The following is a 25,967-nucleotide window of genomic DNA, read 5'->3' as shown; positions in this document are numbered from 1 at the left end:
GTTTTAAGCTTCCAATATGGCATTAGAAACTTCATTTAACAAAGATACTTAATACAGAGTTCATGTTTTCAGATAATTTTATCTGATTCAATAGTAGCCTTGTTATTACATATACCCGAGCAGTCAGAGTACCTACTCCCACATGCAATGTGAATTAATAAATCTGTAACCAGTGATCTGTGTAAGAGACGACATTTTCAGTCAATAAAACTAATGCCATACTCACGGTGAAGGTTGGTGGGGCTGGTTTTCAGCATTTCTTGGTGTTTTGCAGGCAGCAGGCTTCGCCATGTCCCTGACAACACACCTGGGGCGCATGATAGACAGCACAACGCACTATTAATTATAAAAGGGTAGAACACATCTGGAAATTAAACACGGTACTGAAAACACAGTCTAATGGAAAATCTATGTAAGCCCCTTCAATCTTAACCTGGAGGCCCTGGAAAAGCCTTTAGAGTTAGATATTTTTTACTTAGAATTCCAAGAGCTCAATTATACCCAAGTAAAATCTGTACTAGCCTCCTTATTTGATTTTCCTTTTAGCAACAATAAAATGATGGTCAGCAGTCATCCCCACAGAAGAAACACTACTGAAGGCTTTGGCCTCGCCATGTGATGACATCTGAAAGCTCAAAAATACAAACACCTGTTGTGCTGACATGTTAAAAGATGGGCAGGATTTTCTGTGGCTTTGGCTATTTTATTAAAAGATATAGAATCTTGTTTCATGTCATTCATTACCACATGGGTTTTTTTCTTTATGCAGAAAGAGATCTAACAGGACTTCAGACATTCTCCATGTTCAAAATCCCCTTCAAGTTAAGAAAAGAAAAAGACTCAGAAAGAAATGTTTATATGTAAAGTATTTGTGTGTATGTGTGTGTGTGTGTGTGTGAGTGTGTGCGTGTGTGTATAAAATAGAGAAAATACCTCTACAATGTGGAAAAAAAAATAGCAAAAGGTCTTTGTGTCTTAAGTCCTCCATTACAGGTTAAATAAATGCAGAGGATAGATAATACAACAAAGCTCCAAAGGGCAGCAGAAGATCCTCTCACCCTTGTGTCAACAGGGCATATAGAGCACTGAAGAGATTCACTGGCAGAAATTCAAAAGCAGCCCCCTTTAAGGCTGTTTAGATACCCACTCCCCTCAAAGGCTTTAAAAATATTGCTTTGAATAGGGAAGCCTCAGTTACAAAGCTAAGACCCCACATCATAGCCTTTGCTAAATGGAAAAGCCCCTTAGGTCCCAGCATTCTTAACCATGAATCTGGTTCTTAACAATTCCCATGGAGGCTTCTGGGAGGTTTGAGTACCCTAATAATATTTAAAGCCAGTCGTGTTATTCCAGAAGTGGATCGCTGGTGAGGCAATGGTGGATAAACTGTTTTCCCAGAGGTAAAAGCTGCATGGCAAAATTCTCCACTTCTGAAAGAAACGATACAGGGAAACGTGGACACAACGCAAAGAAACGTGCACACACACATACTGCTCATTCCAAACAAGGTCAAGTGAGACTTAGAAATCAATATGTAACGTGACAAGAAAAGAAAATGATACCGTTTTAAAGCCTCGATACACTTCCCTCCTGGATAAAAGTAAAGTAAGGTGGCATCTGTCAAGAACTAATGCTAAATTCTTAATGGACTGGTCAAGAGACAGGAGTCAAAGACATCCACAGGAACCACAAAGCCTTCTCTTCTTGTTCTAGTTTCGTGGAAGTAGAAAGCCACTCGGAGACATCAGGGTTAAGGGAATAATAACCAAGCAGGCACTTATTAGGGAGAAATAATGTCCTGGGATTTCTGAGCTCTGAAATGTTAGTCTAACTTAGACAAAGTACAATGCTCAAGAAGTTACATTTCATAGCACTGGAAAATCTGTAGCAATTCCCACTCAACTAAAAATAGAACATTTAGCATATTTAATCTACATGCATTGGTTCGTTAAACTATCGGAAATATCACCAACTTTGAAAAACATTTTGAAGAATGATATCTATGAGAAACCATATGCAACCTTCTGTCTTAGTTCACTTTTTCCCCTGAAGTTTCAGGAAGTTATACAAAGCTTTAAAATAAAATAATAAATCAACCATTTTAATTACAGTTTTCCTTAGATATGCTTTTTTTGTTTTTTTGTTTTTATTTAAAGATTTGTATTTATTTGACAGAGAGAGAGAAATCACAAGTAGGCAGAGAGGCAGGCAGAGAGAGGGGAGAAAGCAGGCTCCCCACGGAACAGAGAGCCCGAGGCAGGGCTCGATCCCAGGACCCTGGGATCATGACCTGAGCCGAAGGCAGAGGCTTTAACCCACTGAGCCACCCAGGTGCCCCCTTAGATATGCTTTTAAGTACCTCTTTTATAATAAATGTGGATTATCAGCCAGCACTAAAGGTAGGATCCAAGGCAAAACTTTTTTTTTTTCTGCCCCGAGTAAATGACCACATCTATGGAGGAAAACTCTTATCTAATCTCAAGTACCCAGTGGTTCTGGTATAAAAGCACAATAGCTAAAATACTGCCTCTGTCTGTATAACTATAGACTCTTTCAATTAAAAACTTGACTTGAATTTCTGAACTTTATATATTGGATAATGAAAAAAATTTACCAACAACCTAAAAGATTAGTATTTACAATTAATTTAAATATAATTTTAGGTGCCTGGGTGGGTCCGTCGTTAAGCATCTGCCTTCAGCTCAGGTCATGATCCCAGGGTCCTGTAATTGAGCCCCACATCAGGCTCCCTGCTTGGTGGGGAGCCTGCTTCTCCGTGTCCCTTTGCCCCTACACTCCTGCTCTCTTTCTCACTCATGCTCACTCTGTCTTAAGTAAATAAATAAAATCTTTAATAAAAGAATAAATATAACTTTAAATATACTTAATATATTTAATCCTTAAAAAGCAGGTAAGCAACATATTTTTTCATACTAACATATATTCTGACCACAAGACTACAGTGATACAGCTGGCTACTGAATCTATGTTTTCTAGAGAAAATCTTTTTGTTTCAGATTGCTATTATTCAACCAATTTGATGTGGATCTAAACTACGGTAATATATACTCCTACATTTTCTAATTGGACTTCTTTTTAGCTGGAATTTTTCTAGATATAGGAAAGAAAAGATTTTTTAAAAATCCCTATGCTCAGACAGATACATTAAGCTATATAAAAAATATATAATACACTTGAGATTTTTGTTAGCTTGTGTGGATCAACATTTCTTTAAAATTGTAACTGCATTGTGTTGTATCTGACCTATCAGTTTGGAGGGGTAAGCTGTAATAGTTTTGACAGTTCTAATATACAGAAATTGTTTAGCACCAGTACCCTCTATTATCTCCCGTGCATTAAACTTGTATCATAAAGACCCTTCATACTTTAAGAAACACAACAATATTTTGTTATGTTGTAACTATTAAGTGTCTTCCTCTACATATGATTTATTCCTTCAGCCAGATGTAAGGAAGCCATAAACCCTGCCAAAGTGCTGACGTCCTAGAATTACTGTGGATCAAGAGACTAGGAGTTCAAGGGGATTCACCTCTATTCTTTGCAACGTCTTTAATTCCTCAGGGATTTATCAGATGTGGACTCTTAACAGTCTTCGTACTGCAAATGAGCATTCCCTCATCACTCAAGCATCACTGCAGATTCATGCAAATGAGACATTCTGCAACCACCTCAGAGGAATGCTTCTCCTGACTCCACCCTCAGCACTGCTGGGTTTTATGAATGACTGCAATCAATGCGATGAATGCCTGCCAACTGCCCACTCAACCACTTCTACTCTTCCCTGCACGTACACACGGGAGAAACTCTAACTGCCACAAGCCTGTCGATGAGGTTATGGTAAGACTTTCATCTCTCCAAACAGGAACTAAAAGGGCTTCCCAACAGAGTATGTGAGTGAAAAATCCTAACTACCTTCAAAAAACAAAATTTACAAAATTACTTTCTCTCTTTTGCGCTTGCATTTTGGTTCCTGTAATAAATACCTATCCCCCTTGACCCACCTGCAAAAAAACCAAAAAACAAAAACAAAAACAAAAATAAAATACTATTTTGTGAAACTTTAACTCAAGTTGAACTTTATCTAAATTGTTTTATTTTTCATGATTAATATCAGGAAATAGTTACTGTGCACAAAGTTGTCAAATAGATATGACATGTTTATGTTTCTGTTCTCAATTTCTTGGTTTTTGAATTTTATTGAGATTTCTCCTACTATCACCGGAGATAAGTATATTCAAAGAGAGTCTCAGGAAAAAGCATATTTGTGTTTACTCCCCAAGTGTTATTGTACTAGTCTGCATTTGTCCTAAGAAGCTTAGAGACAGTTAAAATAACATAAGATTGAGAAAATGAAAAATTTTTAAAATACACAATCTTCTGATTTGCAGATCACCAGTTAACAAAATATAAAGGGGCACCTGGGTGGCTCAGTTGGTTGAGAATATGACTTTTGATTTTGGCTCAGATTATGATCTCATGGTGGTAAGATCGAGCCCCACATTGGGCTCCTTGCTGAGCTGAAGTCTAGAAAGAAAGATTCTCCTGCAACCATCTCCATCTTGGATGATTGCAAATACATTTCACTAGCTGTTCAGGCCAATAACTTTAGACTTTACTCCTCTTTTCTTACACCTAGCATCCAATTCATAAAATTGGTCATAATCCCAAAATATGTTCACAGTCTGACCATTTTTTACCTCCTCAATTATTGTCATCCTGTTTTGAGACATTATCACCATTTACCTGGATTCCCACAAGACCTTTACCTGGTTGTCCAGCAATTTACCCTTGCCCTTCTCCTCTAGGCTATTCTCAACAGCCAGAGCAACTCTTCCGAAAGATAAATCAGGTCATGACTGCTGTGCTCAAAATTCTGCAATGGCTCCCCAGTTTACTTACACATAAATTGCCAGAGTCCTCAGAACATAATCTAGCCTCCCGTAACTCTGGAGTTCATCACCTGCTACTCCTTGTTCCCTACTCCCTCGCTCCTTGTTCATTCTGCTCCAGCCACACTGGCTTTCTTCCTGGTTTTCCTCAAATACACCGGGCATGATCTTACTTTGGGTCCCATAAGGGCCTATTTAGCCAGAGCAGCCCCACCCCGGCTGAACTGCATTTTGCCGTGAAGCTTAAATTGACCTTGCCCCGTCAGGGAATCTTATTTAAAAGCAAGTCCGGGAAAACAGTCCCAGGTAACAAAGTCCAAGTACAGGGTGGGTCAGGCCAGGTGGAGGTATTCAATCAGTGGGTGCACATATTGTCTCCTAGCTACCAAGGAGTATGGGCCCCCACCCTTTGGGAGTCTTTTGGCGCCAATCCTAACCAAGGTGTGATAGGCTGGTTCAAATGTCTACTAGGGTAAATTGTAATTCAGTTGGTTGCCTAGCATCACTGTGGAGTTTCCTATGTGGGCGTTACAATCTTATTGGCCACCTGTGTGTGGCCAGGCCCAACCACATGGCCTTTGCTCTATAAAAGTCAGTCTGGAAAGTAGGGAGGGGTCGCCCTCTCTGTAAGAGGTGTGGTCCTGGCTGGCCAGTTTGATTCCTGATGCTTGGCAGGAAATAAAGCTTTGCTTGACCTTCGCTTTGTATCAGTCTCGCTCCTTTAATCACAGACCCATTATTGGGGTACCCAATTTTGGGGGGGACCCAACAGATCCCTTTTACTGTAAGGGCCTATTTAGCCAGAGCGATTCCATCCGGTTAAACAGTGATTTTTGTTGTTTATACAGTAAAACTTAAACTGTCCCTGCTCCCACCCCCCCCCCCCAGGGAACTTACTTAAAAACAAGTCCCAGAAACCAGTGCCAGGTAACAAAGCCCAAATAAAAGGGTGGGTCAGGCCAGGTGGAGGTACCCAATCAGTGAGGGCGCATACTGTCTCCCAAGGAGTATCCTGCCTTTTGGGCACCAATTCTGACCAAGGTGATAGGCTAGGTGAAATGTCTACTATAGGGTAAATTGTAATTCAATGGATTCAACTGGTCACTTATGTGTGACCTAGCAGGACTGTGTAGCCTTCTCTGTGTGTTACAATCTCATTGGCCACCAGTCTTTAAGGCAGAGAGAGGTCGCCCTCTCTGTAAGAGACGGCTCTGAACAGTCGGTTTGATGGTTGGTTTGGGTCTCGATGCTTGGAGCAAAATAAAGCTTTGCTTGACCTTCGCTTTGTATCAGTCTCACTCCTTTGATCACGGACCCATTATTGGGGGACCTTTCATTTACCAGCCAACTTTTCCTTCTGTCCAGAATGTTCTTTCCTGATATCAGTGCAACTCCCTTACCTCTTTCAAGACTTTTCTCAAGTGTCAGTTCTTGAAGGTTCGTTCCCATTCTGATTATTTTACTTACCACTGTAATCTGCTTTCCCATAGCCACCGGACTTCTATATGTCCAATCCCCTTTACCTTGCTCTACTACTTATTAAAGTTTACTGCCTCTCACTGCTCCAATGTGAACTGCTCAAGAGGAGGGATCTCGGTCTCTTCGGTTCACTGACATATGCCAAGAACCTAGAATAGTGCCTGACATGATAGACACTTAATACATATCTATTAAATGAATGAATAAGATAAAAAGGACAAAAGCTGTGGATTTTAAGCTTGAGTAATTTTAACATGCTAAAACACAGTGATTTAGAATAGATTCTAGGTAATACTCTTTGCAGGATTGCAGCATACATCATTTCTAAAAAATATTTACAAAATATAAATGGATCCATGGCCAATAAGTTTTATGACTTAAATAACTTCACTAAGTATGTTTTTATATGGTTTAACTAAATTTCATTCTCCTTCTGAACAAGAAAAAAGATATTCATCCACATATGACTTATATAGTAGAAAAGACTATCTAATGTCGAGTCATTGGTTGAACGAGTAAGATATATTTAACATACAGTGTACTGGTATTTTATCAAATAAAACTTGGAAATAATTCTATGGGAGGCAGTTCATTAAAGTAAAAAGAGAAAATCACTTTTTCTTCTGATTTTTCTAAACATATAAGAAAATAAGAAGTACTTTTGTTCATTTTACACCTATTCTGTACTAAATGTACACAGCATATCTCTTATTCAAACTTCGAGACACTACTCTGAAAAGAGACATGATTGTCCCATTTGACAGATGAAGAAACTACACATCTAAGAGATTATTTTTCCAATAGTAATGGCAAATACTGATATTTTAAGAAGCCAAGGTTTTTATCAAGGTCTCCTTGGCATCGAAGTTGATATCCTTTCCATCACCTGCAAGCAGCCTCCTGAAATTTACACAAGGCGTCAGGTTGGTTAAATTGGAAATGCAGAGTGACGTTAAGACCAATGGTGACACTCTGGAAGGTGAAACACAAGACACGCCATCTCTATATAGTAAAAGCCGATACAAGAAAAAGAATCAAGAAAGCGAAAAAGATTTTTTTTAACACATGTTCAAGACAATACAATTGATAAAAAATCTCCTCAAATACATTTCTCCAAGAAGGGCTTCAAAAGTGATTCATTCCCACTCACAAATACTAAAAGAGAAAAAGCAGAAAAATATTACTTTAAAAAGTGAGTTTTTAAAAACTGCATATTCATGTCAATTTAACCGTGAACAAATGAGTATGATGACTATTACCCATAAGATGAAGATGGAATAGTAAAAATTCTACACCAGAAGGAGAGTGAATGTTGATATTTTAAAAATCCAGATGTACTAATCACAAATCATCAGGGCCTGTTATACCTCTGGTGTGCATTCAGGGAACCCTCAGAAGCTACATTAGAGTAATTTTTATTCTAAAAAAGATGTGGAGGACAGGCAAAGTAGGTTCTTAATGATATGAAAAGGGAAGCCAGTTGGCCATTTTTCACAATGACTGATGAGGGTCACTGAACCTCCCCTGAAGAGGTCAGGAAGTTACTCACAAAACCAGACCCAAAAAGGTACAGTATTCTAAAATAAAGGTGATAACTAGATCAAGATTCACTTAAGATTAATAGGAGATTCTAAGTTTTAGAAAACCAGACTTTTCAAAGACTGATAAAAAGGAAAATGACAGGTAAAAAATCAAGTCCAGGTCTTCTGAATTATTCAAACCTAGCCCTTAATGTCTCCAAAATGCCAATAGGCTAATTTTGTTTCCTAATATTATTTCCAACATTTTGGAAATATGACCAATTAACTCCTTTTTATCTAAGCTACTGTCTTCTGTTGACATAGTTTCTTTTTTTATCCACCAATTCTTGAGATATTATGCATATCTATGAATTTATATCTGCTAACATCCCCCCACACACTGTCCCATTTACATTCTATTTACTAGCCTGTGTACATTCTCCAAAAGCCACCTGCTGCCTGCAAAACAACACAACTTTAGAAAACTCAAAAGCACCAGAAATTTCCTACCACTAAACCTGCAAGAGAGAATTTCTGTTCATTCCCCAGAGTGGAGAAATCCCATCTAGTAAGAAGTAAGGAATTTCCAGAGGGAGGAAACTATTAATATGTCGCTGTAGCAGAGGTATCAAGGATGAGCTCTGAAATCATGTTTTGAACTCTCCAGAAGTACAAAGAGATGGGGCACGAGTGGAATTATGGTGGGTTGATGGGACAAGGGGTGCTGTGAAAGTGGAGGGAGTACAGTCAATTAGTGCAAATGGAAACAAAAGCTGATTTGAAAAAAGAGGATTAATGAGGGAAGATGGTCTTTTTCATAGTCATGGGCGAGATTCTAAGCAAAGGAATTAACAGGCCCTGGGAAAAGGGAGAGAAGTTCAAGGTACAGGGAAAGAGGTGTGGAAGCAGGGGTGGGGGGAAGGAAGGACAGAATCTGGTGTGAAAGTAACGTGGCTGGGAAGGTAGTGAGGGATGACATGAAAAAAAGAGGTAGGGGATTTGTCCCCAAAATGTCACCTTTCATTTGACCCTGGCATTTCCATTTTCTCCAAAAAAGATTCTTGCAGGATAATGTCCAACGAGATTCATTTTGGAAAGGTTTTGGAGAGTGAAAATCCTCTTTCCACCTCTTCTATTTCTAATTCATCTCCTTAGAGGCAGAAAGTTCTGCTTAAAACTTCCCCACTCCTGCCTGTGTCTGGAGTAGGGGAAATGTCTGAGGGAGTTCCCTTCTCCCAACCATCAACCACTAAGAGTTTGTTTTCACTAGTGACCAGGATTACCAGGTCTCAAAAAGCAAAAATAAGTGAGCAGTTTCCTCTTTTCCTCATTGAGTGCAAGCACAGAGGGACATATTTTTGTTTCTTCTTGAGTACCCAGCTTCCCTTAGTAAGCACTCGGAGCAGTTCTGGGTGGGGCAAAATCGGTGATGTTGCTAAGGCTACCTCTTTTTCTCACTAACCCAGCTCTGTGCAAGCTATGTAGGTAAATACATCTGAAGCCTGCTCAGAGGTCTTAGTCTTTCAGATTTACAGTGAATTAAGAAAACAAAAATGAAACGACGAAAGCAACAAAAACTCACCTGGGAATGATAACCCACAGCAAATAAGGAGAACATCACAAAAAGTTAAGTAATATCTAATTTTCTTTAGTGAGGGAAGAAACTGTGGATTAGCAAATTCAGCCTGTTTTTTTCTTCCGGCATTCAAGACAGTGCTTCTGTGTGGAACCATCCTCATGGGCTCCAGGTTCACACAGCAAAGTCTTTAGTTTCATTTCTTTTCCATGAAAGAAAGCATATTGGTCTAAAACTGAGTAAGAATGACAGTATTGTGGGGGTAACCTTGGAACTATCGTAAAGTTATCGTAAAGAGGAAACTCTTTACAGGTTTTAGTTCAATTTCATTAATAAGTAGTTCCCAGTACCCCTAACAGCTAACTTTTGTGCCTGCCAGTCCAACCAAGAACCACTCGTCTGAACTCGTCTCTGCCCCAAACCTGGCTGAGTGTAGTCTCTCCATCTTAAGAATCACAGACTTGAATGGGATGAGAGAGACTGTTTAGTCAGCCATAACACCAAGTAAAACAGGAATAGTAGCACTCTCAGAGAGAACATGTAACTAAAAGTTGTCTTAATTCAAAAAAGCAATTCAGCAAAACAAGATGAAATTAAAGATATTTAGATGTGAAAACTATACAATCACAAAACAGAAAAATAATAGTAAATAATATCAGCTAAAATTTCTGAATGCTTGGGGTGCCTGGGTGGCTCAGTGGGTTAAAGCCTCTGCCTTCGGCTCAGGTCATGATCTCAGGGTCCTGGGATCAAGCCCCCACATTGGGCTCTCTGCTCAGCAGGGAGCCTGCTTTCTCCTCTCTGCCTGCCTCTCTGCCTATTTGTGATCTCTGTCTGTCAAATAAATAAATAAAATCTTTAAAAAAATAAAATAAAATCTAAAATTTCTGACTGCTCACAGTGGACTAGGAGCTATGCTAGGAATTTCATATGCTATTAGTCATGACACCTGGCGCTACCCAAGTTACACATTTACTTGTGAAATACCAATTTCTTCTTAGGAGAGTCAATTCATGTTTTCAAAAATCTATGGTATCTGTGAGGTACTTTGTTTTGAGCAAATAAATTGTTTCACAGTCATTAAAGTTTCAGCAAGAGTTATACAATTATGATCAAGTATTTTAAGCTTTAACTCCTCATACACATCTCCTTGCCACATTTCAGTGTTGTAGAAGAATAACAGATAGTTGTCAGGTAATGGTTATCTATAGTCTACATGTCCAGAGTAAAGAATGCAATTTGGTAGTAGAGAAAGATAAATGGTATTTATAAAGATTATTGCCAGAGCTTGCTTACAACTCACAATTCTTCTGCTCTTTATCTGTAACACAAAACCATAGCTCTTTGGATAATGATTTTGGGGGTTTGTTCAATGTATCTAAGTATGCCTTTTCTCCAAAAGCATTCATTCTCCTTCCTCATCTGGGAGCCAAATAGCTAAATAAATATCTACTAAGAGGTCCATAACAGTTCCTTGGTGGTATTTAAGTGGATTTTAAATAGATAAAATAAAATGGGAAAATTAAACTTGGAAAAGGATTAATGAAGTATTTCAGGCATTGCTTTCAATTAATCGTAACTATCTTCTCAACTGATTCACCTGCCTAGAAATTAGAGAGAAAACGGAGCCAGATATGAACATATGCTGTACATGGACTATTACTTGTGCATAAATATATACTATTCACTTTTTATTGTAAATATCATTTCTTTACTTTGTCAAGAGGCCACAATACTGATGGAAGGTAAAATATCTGGAAAGATAATAAGTATGACTTCTTACCTTTCACTGACAAGGGCAAACATTCTCTAAATGCTCTTCTCAGCTCTCTTGACTCGGTAGGACTGCCCTTCTTGTGGTTTCAAGTTGGCTGACGGTTCATGAATTGAACCATCAACCCCCATTATCTATCAGGTCTTAAATCCATATCTACTTAAATACTTTCCTAACAACTGAGCTTAAGCCAATTGAAATACTGAATTTAATATTTCCCCTTCTCTCAAACTGAAAACCTCCCAAATTCTATATAGGAGTTAATCAAATCTTCCTACTACTGATGTTCATAATCTTGATGCCAGTATCACCTCTTACTCTCCCTAATGGACAATGAATGATTATTAAGTCCTCTGACTATTCCTTTGAAGACTCTCTTGAAATTGCTTTTTCTTATTTTTGTATACTACTTCCAAATTCATTTTATCTCTTAAATGAAGTGCTAGTTTTCCTTAAATTCCATTTTCTCCTATTCACAGATTCTGTAAAACAGCTCGCATCCCCCTCCCCCATCAAATACATACACAGCTATCCAGTTCTAGGGTATTTCTTCGACCAATGCCCTCATTCACTAATCTCTTCTTCTTAATTCCTGATACAGCCCACTTCCCAAGTCAGGTATATCTATTTCAAATTCTTGGAACATAATTTTGTCATTTTCATCTCCGTTCCACATACCATTTTCTTACTAAAAATTATCTGCTTTCTTTTCCCTCTCCATTAATTTTAGCTCTTTTGAAATCAACTGATTTATATTGAAATATACTAAAGTCCAGGAAAGCTTCTAGGCTAAGGACTCTTCATCCTTCACCAGTATATTCTGTGAAGGGTCCATATATAGGCAAGAGAGATTTTAATAGCTGTAGCTCAACTACTGGGAAGAGGTTCAATAAATGTCTGCTTTAGAAATAGGACATGAAATGGAGGCATATTCCAAAGAGCCAGTTGGAAAGCCCTGATGATTATGTCATCTCTGGGATCAGTGAACAAATAACTTGCAGGGCACTTGCTCTGTGCTATACACTGTGACAAGTGACTATGGTCACAACCTGAAATCAAGTCAGTCTGTTCATTAATAATGTTAATAACTGATACTTATTGAGCATTACATGAACTTTTTTCAGCTCTTTATATACATTAACTCATGTGATCCTCACAATTCCAGGTGCTAGGCAGAGAAAAGAACCATTAACACAGCATTGACAAAGCCCTGTTATATGTAAATTGCAACAGTATTAGTTCAACAAACTGAACTCTTATTTGAATACCATTTTATTTCCTTGAAATTGCTCAAATTATCTCTTTTGTAATATAAAAATTATCTTCAAATATAGGTAAAAACAAGATTAAGTGTTGAAATCTAGATCAATAATGCAAGAAAGGTTGACTTTCTCCAAAAAATGCTAAACATAAATATTTTTATTTTGAAGAATAGTCTATTATCCACTACATGTAAAAGAATGAAACTGGACTACTTTTTAACACCATACACAAAAATAAACACAAAACAGATTAAAAACCTAAATGTGAGACCTGAAACCATAAAAATCCTGGAAGAGAACACAGGCAGTCATTTCTCTGACATCAGCCATAGCAACATTTTTCTAGACACATCTCCGAAGGCAAGACGGCCAAAAGCAAAAATAAAATATTGAGACTACATCAAAATAAAAAGCTTTTTCACAATAAAGGTAACCATCAACAAAACAAACAAACAACTTACCGAATGAGAGAAGATATTTGGAAATGATATTTGTGACAAGAGGTTAATATCCAAAATGCATAAAGAACTTATATACCCCAATGACCAAAAAAAAAAAAAAAAAGAAACAAACCAAAACAACAACAACAACAAAAATAGTCAAATTAGAAAATGGGCAGAGGATCTGAATGGATAGTTTTCCAAAGGAAATATACAGTCAACAGACACATGAAAAACGCTCAACATGACTAATTGTCAGGGAAATACAAATCAAAACCACAATGAGATATTACCTCATGCCTAAATGGTTAGAATCAAGAAGATAAGAAACAAGTGTTGGTGAGGATGTCAAAAAAAGAAACCCTTGTGCACCTTTGGAGGGAATGTAAATTGGTATGGCTGCTGTGAAAAATAGTATGGAGGTTCCTCAAAAAATTAAAAATAGAAATACCATACAATCCAATAATTCCACTATTGGGTATTTACCCAAGGAAAATGAAAACACTAACTCGAAGACATATCTGCACTGCTATATTATTATAGCATTATTTATAATAGCCAAGACATGGAAACAATCTAAGTGTCCATAAATAGATGAATGGATAAGGAAAATGTGGTGTGATTGATATATATATACACACATATGTATGTATATATGTAAGTATATATGCTGTGTTCACCACACATATAGCTACTCTCTGTCCCATTACATCATTATTACAATGTCATTGACTGTATTCCTTATGCTCTGCTTTTTATTCCCATGACTTATTCATTCCATAACTGGAGGCTTATATCTCCCTCTTCTCTTGACCCATTTTGCCCAACCCCTCTCCCCTCTGACAACAATCAGTTTGTTCTCTGTATTTATAGTTCTGACTCTACCTTTTGTTTGCTTATTCATTTTTTAAAGTTCCATTTATAAGTGGAATCATATGATATTTGTTCTTCTCAGACTGACTTATTTCACTTAGCATAATATCCCTCTAAGTTAATCCATGTTGTCTCAAATGGCATGATCTCATCCTTTAAATGGTTATGTAATATTCTATACCACGTGGAAGCCTCCAGTTATAGAATGAATAAGTCATGGGAATAAAAAGCAGAGCATAAAGAATATAGTCAATGACACCGTGATAATGATGTAATGGGACAGAGGGTAGCTATACATATGGTGAACATAACATAATGCAAAAACTTGTCAAATCATTGAGCTGTACACCTGAAACTAATGTAATATTGTGTGACTACACTCAAATAAAAAAATTTAAAAACCTAAAAGCCTATTATATTTTTAATGTACAGGTATTCTATTAATGTCACTTAGTGTTCTCAAAGATTGTAAAATAATTTTAATTTTATTATCATATATAACTAATGCTCATCTCACTCTTCAGCACCACTTCCAGGGTTTCAGCTAGTCACTCCTGGGATTTACTTGATATATACCTCTTACTTACAGATCCATGAATATTAAAAAAAAAAAAAATAGAGGTTTTCAAACTCTAAGACTGAAATTTGTCACTCCTTCCTTCCAAATCATTAACTTCTTTTTTGAAAATTCATTAATTTGGGGCACCTGGGTGGCTCAGTGGGTTAAGCCACTGCCTTCGGCTCAGGTCATGATCTCAGGGTCCTGGGATCCAGCCCCGCATCAGGCTCTCTGCTCAGCAGGGAGCCTGCTTCCTCCTCTCTCTCTGCTGCCTCTCTGCCTGCTTATGATCTCTCTCTGTCAAATAAATAAATAAAATCTTAAAAAATAATAATAAAAAAATAAAATTCATTAATTTATTCATTTTATAGAGACACATGAGGAGGGGTAGAGGGGGAGGGAGAGAGTCAATCTCAAGCAGACTCCACACTGAGCGTGGAGCCTGATACAGGGCTCAATCCCAGGATTCTGAAGTCATGACCTAGCTGAAACCAAAAGTCAGATGCTTAACTGCTTGTGCCACCCAGGTACCCCCACCAAGTCACTAACTTCTATGGCATTAGTGCTTCTGCTATAGGAAACCTAAAGCCACAGGTATTTCACTAGCCTTAGGATAGCTAATTCTATTGTTAAGGATTTCTGACTATTGCAGTATTCTTTTTTAAATGTCTACCGAAATTTACCCAGATGTAGCTTCCTAACTGCTCTTGAAAAGCTAAAAGCTGAACAGAACAAATTTGTTGTCTTTTACAGAGACCGTCTCATCTATTTGAATTGAGTCTTGTGTTCCCTCTACCCTCACTTCACTTCTCTTTCTCATTAACCCCTCAACTGACTCTCATTAGGCATGCACTCTGTAGCTGCACTTCTTTCGCTTAACAGCTCTCTTAAAAGTTAACTCCATTTGTTGTGCAGTGTTACCACTCTAGATCCACAGGAAGGAACACAAACTCTAATGGCTTCTCTGATGCCAGCTCATATTAAAAGGCCAACTGACCAAAGTGATATTCAAGGGAAATCATCAGTGAGTGTCTTCCAAACATGGCCATGTATCTGAATTATCTAAAAGAGGTTTTTAAAAGGAACAAAGTCATAGGGTGCTCGCCCAGACCCTCAGAGCTAGAGTTTGGGCATGGGGACTCTCAAATGATAAGCTTCCCAGGATGATTCTAATATGTTCATGCAGGTATTTGGGAACTCCTAATGAATGAGCCATTCATTTACTACACAGGACAGCCTGAGTCCTTTCTTTTGAGGAAGCTAAACCATAAGAAATCTCAAATAACTTGGATTGCATTATCATAATCCCTCATGGAATAGCTTTTCCTGACTGCCATTTTAATGTCATGCCTCCAGTTTTTATGGCCAACTGATACAAGAAATAGCTGTATGGAATCGGTATTTGCCTTTAGTAGAAATTACTGGTGAGGTCACTGTCTATTACATCAGTTTGAGCCCTTTCTATAAAACTCCACATGCAGGGTGCCTGGGTGGCTCAGTAGGTTAAGTGTCCAACTCTTGATTTTGGCTCAGGTCATGATCTCAGGTTTGTGTGTTGAGCCCCAAAGTCCAACATCTTCCTGAGCATGGAGCCTGCTTAAGATTCTCTCTGCCCCTCCCCTGTGCTCATGCTCTCTTGTTCTCTCATACTCACCAGAAAACAAAAACAAAAAACAAAAAAAATTCACATCCATTCCACAATTTTTGTTCTCAAAATTTAGCACCAAGAAAAATGTCATTCTTTGTTTATTACAAATACCTATCATGACTTCTTTTGGTCAAGGTTCCAAGAAAGTTCAGAGAAAAACTCAGAGTTTATCATAATAACAGCTGACATGGTAACCATGTTTATAATCTCACATCTTTCTTGATTATAAGTTTAAATTTCTATTTTACTAATGTTTTATGTTGAAATCCTCTTGAGAAAAACAAAACAGAATCACAGAAAGAAAGGTTAAAACTTTATCTCATAAGAAAAAGTTAAAAGAATCAATTCTTCTTAAGCTTAAAAAATCTAATATGCTTTACAGAGTATAGTTTGGCATCTATATATACATATATATACACACACACACATATATGTATATGTAACTATGATGATAATGACATCTCACTAAAATTGAAATGTTATACAAAATTAACATTTCAGAAAGAATGCTTCACAGAAACATTCCATAGGAATTAAGTGTTATCACACAGAAAGAAAATGGTTTCATGGTCAAATAAATCTGAGAAACAAGTTAAACAGGTTAAGTAGGGTTTTTTACTGAATAGATTTTCAGATCTCCAAGATGATAGTGTTCATTGTTCACGTCTAAGACAGAAACATACTATGTAGCATTTCCCAAGGAATAGCATTCAGTTTCAGAAATGATGAATTGACACTTAGTAACTGCAACATCAGGAATATTCCTTCTCCATGGGATATAAGTGATGCTTGGTAAATTATTCCAAATGACAACACAGAATAGCAAATATGGCACTTCACTTCAGTAGGAAATATTTTCAACTGGCCACTTCTTATTCTAAAAGCAGAACCACATTTACTTGAACATAAGCAATGACCTCACATTTTGGTCCATTGAACATATCATAGAACTCTTAAGAAAGTTCATCTTCCAAATGACAATACAGTTTCAGGGAACATCTTTTTTCCATTCTCATATATTAATTTCACAGAGAGATGACCCACACGAGGTACTTAATAATTCTTTCATGACTCTTAAGAAAGTTCATCTTTATACAGTTTCAGGGAACATCTTTTTTCCATTCTCATATATTAATTTCACAGAGAGATGACCCACACGAGGTACTTAATAATTCTTTCATAAACTCATCAAAGGCATTAAACTAATTTTTTTGTGTAAAGCCTAGCGTTTTTATTTGTGGACTGGTTGTTTTTTCACACTGGTAGCAGTCAATATATTTATGTAAACTTAAAGGTAAATAACTAAAAAAGCATGGAAATCCTAATGTACTTCTTTGAAATACCCAAGTTAGATGTATGAGGAATAAAAATGTGATCATTGCAGTAGGTAGACTATATCTGTCATCCTAATAGTGAAGAGGAAATATAAGAAACTCTTAACATTTTCATTGTTCATAAACACAATTTATATAGTCATTTTTCAAGCAAATAATTGTATAGCTTATTTTGCCTGCAGAGAAATTTCAAGGGGTAATGAGACACTTTTTCTAAAATCGTGTAGTTACCTTACTGAAAATTTTTCTACTTTTTCTCTTATGTATAAAATTTAGTAAAAAGATGTGACATTGACAAGATTGTCTTTGTCTACTCAAATTAGCCATAATTTTATTGCTCTGTAACTGAAAATGACCCCCTTATTTTGGAAATAATATTTTAGGTTTTGTAACTTTGTAATTAAAACTCACTGATCCTTTACCAATGACAAAAATTTAAATATGTGACTTCAGCAAAAGAGGAAATTCTGCACCCAAAGGACACTATTAAAATCATAAATATACAAGTTATACTGACAGAAAACATTTACATTATATATACTATAAATGCCATACATATACGTATGTATATAGGGCTTATACCCAGAATATATAAAGAATTCTTTTTTTTTTAAGATTTTTAAAAATTTATTTATTTGACAGACAGAGATCACAAGTAGGCAGAGAGGCAGGCAGAGAGAGAAGGGGGGTGAGATGGGAAGCAGTTTCCCTGCCGAGCAGAGAGACCGATGTGGGGCTCGATCCCAGGACCCTGAGACCATGACCTGAGCCAGGCTTAAACCACTGAGCCACCCAGGCACCCAGAATATATAAAGAATTCTTATAAATTAATAAGAAAGCAGCCTATACTATGAACCAGAGATCTATTCCTAGGGATTTATTCAGAGAAATGAAAACTTATGTATACAAAATGACTTTTACAAGAATATTCAGAGTACTCTTATTCATAATCTAAACTGGAAACCCAGGTGTTTGAAAAAAATCACCGCATATTCATACAATGGAATGTACTTCTGATACATACAACAGTTATTAGTGAATGAGTGAATCTTATAAATATTCTGTTGATGGGGGGCCTGGGTGACTCAGTTAGTTTTAAGCACCTGCCTTTAGCTCAGATCATGATGCCAGGGTCCTGATATCAAGTCCCTGCATCAGGCTCCCTGCTGAATGAGGGTTCTGTATCTCCCTCTGCCTCTCCCCTGCTTGTGCTCTCTCTCACTAACTCTTACTCGTTCTCTCTCAAATAATAAAATCTTAAAAAAATTTTTTTGTTGAGGAAAGAAACCAGGCATAGAGTTCTTACTGTATGATTCAATTTTTATGAAGTTCAATAAGAGATAAAAAGTAATCAATGGTGACAAAAATCAGAAAGTAGCTGCCTCTAGGTGTGGAGGCAGTTGGAGGCGGGATAATGGAAATGTTTTGTACCTTGTTTTAAGATATGGTGACATAGCTATATACAATTGCCAGTATGTATCCAACTGAACTCTTCAGATCTGTACATTTTATTGTATATAAATTGTATCTTTAAAAAAGTAAAAAATAAATAAGAAAAATAACTGATGGCTCAAAGAAGGAAGGCAAAAGTCTCATAATTTAAGGATATGTTCTTTCTTATGCAAATAGAATATAATTTAATTTGCTTCAGAAAACAATGATTCCACTAAACCACTGTGGAAGTCAATTAATACACTTTTTCAAAGTGAACAATTTATTCCTTTATACCTTGTCAGAATCAGAAGGATAATACAAACACAGTTAAAGTTAAGAAATTTGTTTTGTGTAGGGATGTTTTTCATCAAGTTGAATTATTACATATACACAAAGAACTTAAAGGAGCTTTTAAAATATAGTTCAGGAAAAGGACAAAACATAGTACCGTATTCTTAAAACACTACCTGTCATAAATTATATGTAGATTATTTAAAAAGTAAATTTGCTTCCACTATTTCACACAAAATATTACTTAAGAACAGGACCAGCATTTATAGATAGAAAAAAAGTCCTAAAATTGGTATTTTGAAAGACACTCTACATTTTATGTAGAACTGAAAATATATCTTATGCCATATGCCTTATGACATTTATTTTCTAAGAAATTCTGAACATTAGTTACAAATTCTAAGAGAAAAATTTTATACCAAAATGTTTTAAAAGTTATTTTTATTAGAAAAATACTGAAAAATACAAAAAGTCATGAAAAGTACATCAATTGTTATTTCTTGAAAAAAAAATGCATAATTAAGTGAAGGTCAGCCATCATTACTTCCCAAAACTCTTTAGTCTGTATCTTCTATAGGCATAAAAAGTTTAAGACTCCAAAAGCAAAATGGTAAAAAGCATACTCCTATCAGTCCATTTGATGAGGTTTGAGAATCTGAGTCAGCCCAAAGTCCCTAAAGTAAGCTATTTCAATGTATCTTTATTCTAGGAGGTAAGTATATTTTTATATTAAGGGGAAAAAAACTAACTTTGAAAGAAAAAAGTAGTAATAGGAGGGTATGAAATAACGGAAAAAATAATGAGAAATAAGTTAGAATGTTAACGTGCTTTCATAGACAATTTTATATCAGTGGACCTACTTCTTTGTCCTTAAAGTCCTTTTCTGCTCTGTGGTTGATTAAATTACTATTCAAAAATATTCATTCCATCACTCTTATACCACTTCCCCATTTTCTTTTACGGGGCTGAACTTATGCTGCATGCTTTAGCATCATGGAAACTAAAGTGTATTTCCTGCTTAGTTTTGGGCTTCGCAGTAGGATGTTAACAGATTGAGAAGATGTAATGCTTGAAAAGTGCTCATGCATTTGTACATTGAGGCTTGCCCTCTTGAATTGCCATTACCATGAGACATGTGACACAAATCTGGACCCAACCTATAGCTTGAAGCCAACTTCTTGCAAAGCCCAGCCTAGGTTACATTTACCTAGCCAACCTGAAGAAGCATCAGTAAACTCAAATGACATTAGCTGGATGCTCCAGCTATCCCACAGGTATCTGAAAGAAGTCTAGATAATATTTAAGCTGATGTGTGCTGATGCACTGATAGTTTTATGGCTAATTTTTCCTCTTACCTTCAGGATGACTGGTAGGCCCCATGGGAGATACCTGTGTATTCAGTTTCAAGAAGGACTTCTTTTCCAACTACAGCAGGTCCAGTCTCTGCCTAGCATGTTTTCATGATACCCAAGTTCCGGGTGTTCATGTATTTCCTAGTATGCATTTATCCTAGGCCTGTTGCTAAGGATGGGATACCATGTTCCCCCATCAACTATTTATACACTATGATTTTCCAAGGTCTTCAAAAATTTCCAGATTTGAGCTGAAGCTAATTCATAATAATATGAGAATGATCAAAATCTTTGTGAAGGTCAGGACTTTGTTCATTTTATTCATTGCTGTACCTCTAGTTCCTGGTGTCTGGCATATGATAGGTGCTCAGTATACATTTGTTGAATAAATGTGTTGGACATTTTTTCAGTATAGATAATCACTACATTGCATAGGAATCTTTAGTATATTCACTAAAAGGACAGAGTTTTTAGATTTCCCACCAACTCCACACAATAGTATGTAACACTATTATATACTATTATCACCACTCAGTTTCAGTCAGGGTCAAGCTTGGACATGAGGGAACTACCACATGACCACCAGTCTGGACTTTTCATCTGGAAAACATAACAGCTACATACCGAAATCCAATTACCCATTACCCACTTTCATTTTACTAGGAAAGTGTAAACTGTAAACTAAAATGTGAAGTAAATCATGTCTTAGAATGATGGTAGAGTAGAACAGCAAGGCAAAGAGTCAGAACTGAGTCTGAGGTTTGACCTTCCACTTACTGCCTAGAAAATGTTAGGTAAACAACTTTCTACTTCATATTATGATCCTACATAGTAAACTTAGTAAATTTCTGGTCCTAGTAACTTAGTAACATTTCTTAGTAACATCTTTCTGGACCCTATATGAGAGAGCTCTTAGCCATAACAAATGAAGTAATGTGTATAAAATGCACTGAAGACACTCAAGCATTATCAAATTGTACAGTATTATTTTAACAATGTATTTTTTTACTCCACGTTTAATATTACATTGGAAATAGAGGGATTCCAAAATTGTTTGTTGTATGTAAGAATGTAGTTGAATAAATGTCATCAGCATTACTAACATAGTTACGTGGTGATCAATGACAGGTGGTCCTGAGGGCAAGGAAACAACCAACCTTCTGCAATTAGGAGATAAAATACACAATATAATAGTCAAGTTAAAGCTGGCTAAGACTTCAGTAGGAAAAAAGTCTCCAGTCACCATGTTATCAGCCCACTAAAGGAAATGATCTAAAGAATCCATCACAAATCGGTATAGGAAACGAAATACAAAAATTGCATCCTAATCATCATGTATGCTTATTTTGATTTCTCATGTCTTCCAATCTTACCACAGTCACCCAACCAAGAGTATATTTGATTTTTGCATACTAATTTTAAGGAAAAAATTAAATGCCAAGTTTTACAGCTATTTACAGTATGTTTCTGCATTTTAAATATTATCTAGATTTCTGGCTTTCCTTGTAAAGGCAATTCAATAAAATGTAAACATGAAAAACAAGCATGTATAAAAAGTATGCTTCAGGCATCTCTTACTTTTGAATTTTATTTCTTTTTTTTTTAGAAGGAAGTTGGTGTTATTTCATCACTTTGGATAAAAATGCATCAGACGATAGCACTTAAAACTGGCTTTAAAAGTAGAAGCTATCTTGGTAGGAAAAAAATGTTTTTGGAGAAAAGCTTAGATAGCAAGTTTTTTTAAAATAAATCTTCAAACTCTTGGACAAATCATAGTTCTCAAACATTCATATACAAATTATGGAAGAGGCTTCTAAAATTGTTCTAATAAACTTGCAACTGTAGGTTTTCTAAGAAGTTGTTTTTCCATTCACATTTTTACTTAATTCACTATCCTCAAAACTTAATGATAGACTCAAATGTCCAGATGTCCTCTGTCAGAGAGTCTAAACATTCAAAGTCCAAGTTATTGGTTTCTCCTTTCTCGAATGATTTTTTGGATTACAAAATCTTGACTAGTCTATGATGTTCTTCCTACCTAGAGGTTTCCATCATAACTATTTCCTTAAGTTTTTTTTTTTCATCGAGACACAGTGTAAATATAATAAAATTTGCTCATTTAAAATATACACTAGAGGAGAGGTGGGGGATGGGTGAAACAGGTGAAGGGGATTAAGAGTACACTTTTCTTGATGAGAACTGTATAATATATAGAATTACTGAATCAGTATATTGTACACCTGAAACTAATATAACAATGTATGTTACCTATACTAAAATTTTTAAGAGATTAAAATTTAAAAAAAAATAAAATACTATGAATATGTGGCTTATAAACTGTTCCATTAAAATAAAACATCCTTTTTTTTTTTTTTTTTCGAACAGCAGCAAGGGGTGGGGGTGGGGGTTGATCCCCATGAAGCCCATCTGGATTTCTTTTTTTTTTTTATTTTAAGATTATTTATTTATTTATTTGACAGACAGAGATCACAAGTAGGCAGAGAGGCAGGCAGAAAGAGAGAGAAGCAGGCTCCCTGCTGAGCAGAGAGCCCGACAAAGGGCTCGATCCCAGGACCCTGGGATCAGGACCTTTAACCCACTAAGCCACCCAGGCACCCCTCAAAATAAAGCATCTTTAAAAGAAAAAATTAAGTGTACACTTACAGGTGCTTTAACAAGTGTTTTCTTGTAACCATCACCACAGTAAAATATTTCTATCGCCCAGAAAGGTCCTCTCCTGTCTTCTACAGTCAATCTCTTTCCCTTTACCCCACTTCGCCTATCCTACCCCATGACAACAATTGACATGTTTTTTAATAATTTCTGGGGGTGCCTGGGTGGCTCAGTGGGTTAAAGCCTCTGCCTTCGGCTCAGGTCATGATCCCAGGGTCCTGGGATCAAGCCCCACATCGGGCTCTCTGCTGAGCGGAGAGCCTGCTTCCCTTCCTCGCCCTCTGTCTGCCTCTCTGCTTAATTGTGATCTCTGTCTGTCAAATAAATAAATAAAATCTTTTAAAAAAATAATTTCTGTAATTTTTCCTAGAATGTTAAATACATGGAATCAATAAATATGCAGTGTTTGACTTCTTTCACTTAGGATGGTGTTTTTGAGATTCATTTATATTGTTTTACCTATCGATAGTAGGGTCCTTTTTATAGCTGAGTAATACTCCATTTCTTGGATGTATCACTGTTTGTTTATTCACTCACCAGCTGATGATCATTTTATTGTGTCCAGTTTTTGCCTATATGGACAAAATTTCTATTACTACAGAGGACAGGTCTTTGCAAAGTTATATATCTTTACTTTACCTAGGAGTGGCACTGTTGAGTGATATGTTAAATGTATATTTGTTTTATAAGAAATTGCCAAACCGTTCTCCAAAGTGACTAACCATTTTATATTCCCACTAGCAGTACAGGAGAGTTCCAATTACTCACTCCTTAACCGTTCGATGGAAACATTATAATTGATCATTTTATATAATAACACATGATGACTTGACAATTCATAGCCATTTAAGTTAGGTTAATTTAACATTATAGAGTTTATGAGTTGGACTATCTTATTTCATCCCTCCTGTATTCCTACAAAGATTTATATCTTTGTAGGAATACAAAGATCTTCACTTTTTAATATCTTCATTTCTTAGATGAGAACACTGGAAGCTTAAGAGTGGCTAATTTGCCCACATAACAAGTGACAAATTTGGAACCTTATCTGAGGCAGTCTGATTCCCAAGGCCACCGCAATGTATAGGAAACAACTGGTGGCTCCCTACAAAAATATACTTAATGATACATGTAAAATACAGCATGCCATTGTTTTCTCTTGTTCTTTTTTCCCCCCAATCTTCAGAGAAAGAAGAAAGCCTTAAGAGGCTTTTCTTATTAAATTTCTTTGCCCAGACCCAGGGATCTAGGAGGTGACATTCCCAAGTAAGCTTACATCCTAATATAGGATACTGAGATCAAAGTTGCAAGTCATGTCCATTCTTCTATTCCTATTCCATATATACTTTGAATGCACATTAAGATACTGCATATGTATCTTAAAATATGCCTAAAAACACTTAGATGGACAAATTCTCATACTACAAAAATGTCTTCAGCACAGTTTGAAATGCACTTGTCTAATCACCAGGGGCAAGGCAGGTCACTAGGGACCATATGATGGGTGTACTCAGAGATCGGCTAATTGTCCTTTGCCTCTGCTTTGCAGGCCTGAATTAGCTTATGCCCTCACTCTATTTATAGGTTTGATGAGCAAACTTAGATTCTTCTAATGTACAAAGACTAAAAATACAAGGGGATATGATTTGGCAAGGTCAGTATTCTAGCAACTTTACATGTCCCCAGGGTATCCCTGCTCTGAAAGCCCAGAGGAGTTCCCAGGTCACCTTAACTGCAGTGTTATATTTCCTACCTTCTCCTTTAGGTTGGCACTGTCCATCCCTACTGCCCAACTTTCCCTCATCTCCAACCATGAAAGTGTTATGGACCCTATAATATTACTAGTAATCGTGAAACTCACATGTTGAATACAACAAGTGCATCCAAAAATATCAGAGCATTTGTACTTTCTCCAATTTACAAAGGGGGAAACTGAGTCTTAGACAGCTACACAGCATACCAAGATGACGGAAGTAACACAGTTGGGTTCAAATCCAAGTAATCTTACTCCAGAGGCTATGCTCTCCACCACACTATACTGTGCCTGCGGGCTCTGGATCTGATCCAAGTGGGTGTGAATAAGTGGCTCTAGGTCAAAGCTTTTTTGTCATTCTGCAAACCTGCCATGACTCAGACTGTTCTTCATCTTACAATGCTTTCTGCCTGAAGACCCTTTAAATTTTCTTCAAGGCCAAATTCTGGTGTGACCTCTTGAATCCTTCCCTAACCCATGTAGGAGTTTCATTCTCCATGTTCCTGTGGTCTCTGACATCTCTCCCTAGCACTCAAATGAACTGTTTTATAAAAATTTGTTTTGAGACTATCTCCTTCATTAAATCATGGGATCTCTGAGAGACAAACTTAATCTCATATACCTTGGCACCATTCCAGATCAGCTGGATTATGCTGCAAGACAAACAGCATCTAAACCTTAGTGGTTTAAAATAACAAAGATGTATCTCCCATTGATTTTGCAAGTTCATCTCAGGTAGATGGGGGCTCTCTCCCACATGTTCTCCTTCCAAGCAGCTCTAACATTAATACCATCATGAATTCCCCAGGCAGATGAAGAGAAAGGTAGCAAACTGAATGCTGGCTCTTAAGTACATATACTCAGAAGTATTTAAATGTCATTTCTGTTCATATTTCATTGGCCAAAGCAAGCTTCATGACCATGACTAAATTAAGAGAGTAGAGAAGTATAATTTTAACAAGTGCATGAAGGAAGGAAAACCAGAAATATCTGATGAACACTAATGATTATCTCAGTTGATATTCTCAGGATTTGGCAATACATATGTGGTCCATTTGATAAATGATGGATAAATAAACTAAGCAGATA

The 25,967-nt window shown here is 36.6% G+C and overlaps 1 protein-coding gene across 3 annotated transcripts in view; it reads right to left on the bottom strand.

The window, feature by feature from the left end:
* RIMS1 (regulating synaptic membrane exocytosis 1) overlaps positions 1–25,967 on the bottom strand; it is a gene marked incomplete at its 5' end in the record, with an annotated part of 498,114 nt that overhangs the window by 411,695 nt on the left and 60,452 nt on the right. For 2 of the 3 annotated variants that reach the window (XM_082729763.1, XM_082729765.1), the window contains one exon: positions 227–307. The exons of the other annotated variant lie outside the window; for it this stretch is intronic. In XM_082729763.1, the coding sequence (XP_082585889.1) occupies positions 227–307 (81 nt within the window). The remainder of the gene's footprint in view (positions 1–226; positions 308–25,967) is intronic. 3 annotated transcript variants of the gene reach the window in all.

The sequence above is a fragment of the Mustela nivalis genome (genome assembly GCF_964662115.1).
Source record: "Mustela nivalis genome assembly, chromosome: 5".
NCBI classification, from domain to species: Eukaryota; Metazoa; Chordata; class Mammalia; order Carnivora; family Mustelidae; genus Mustela; species Mustela nivalis.
This window is presented reverse-complemented; position numbering and strand designations above follow the sequence as displayed.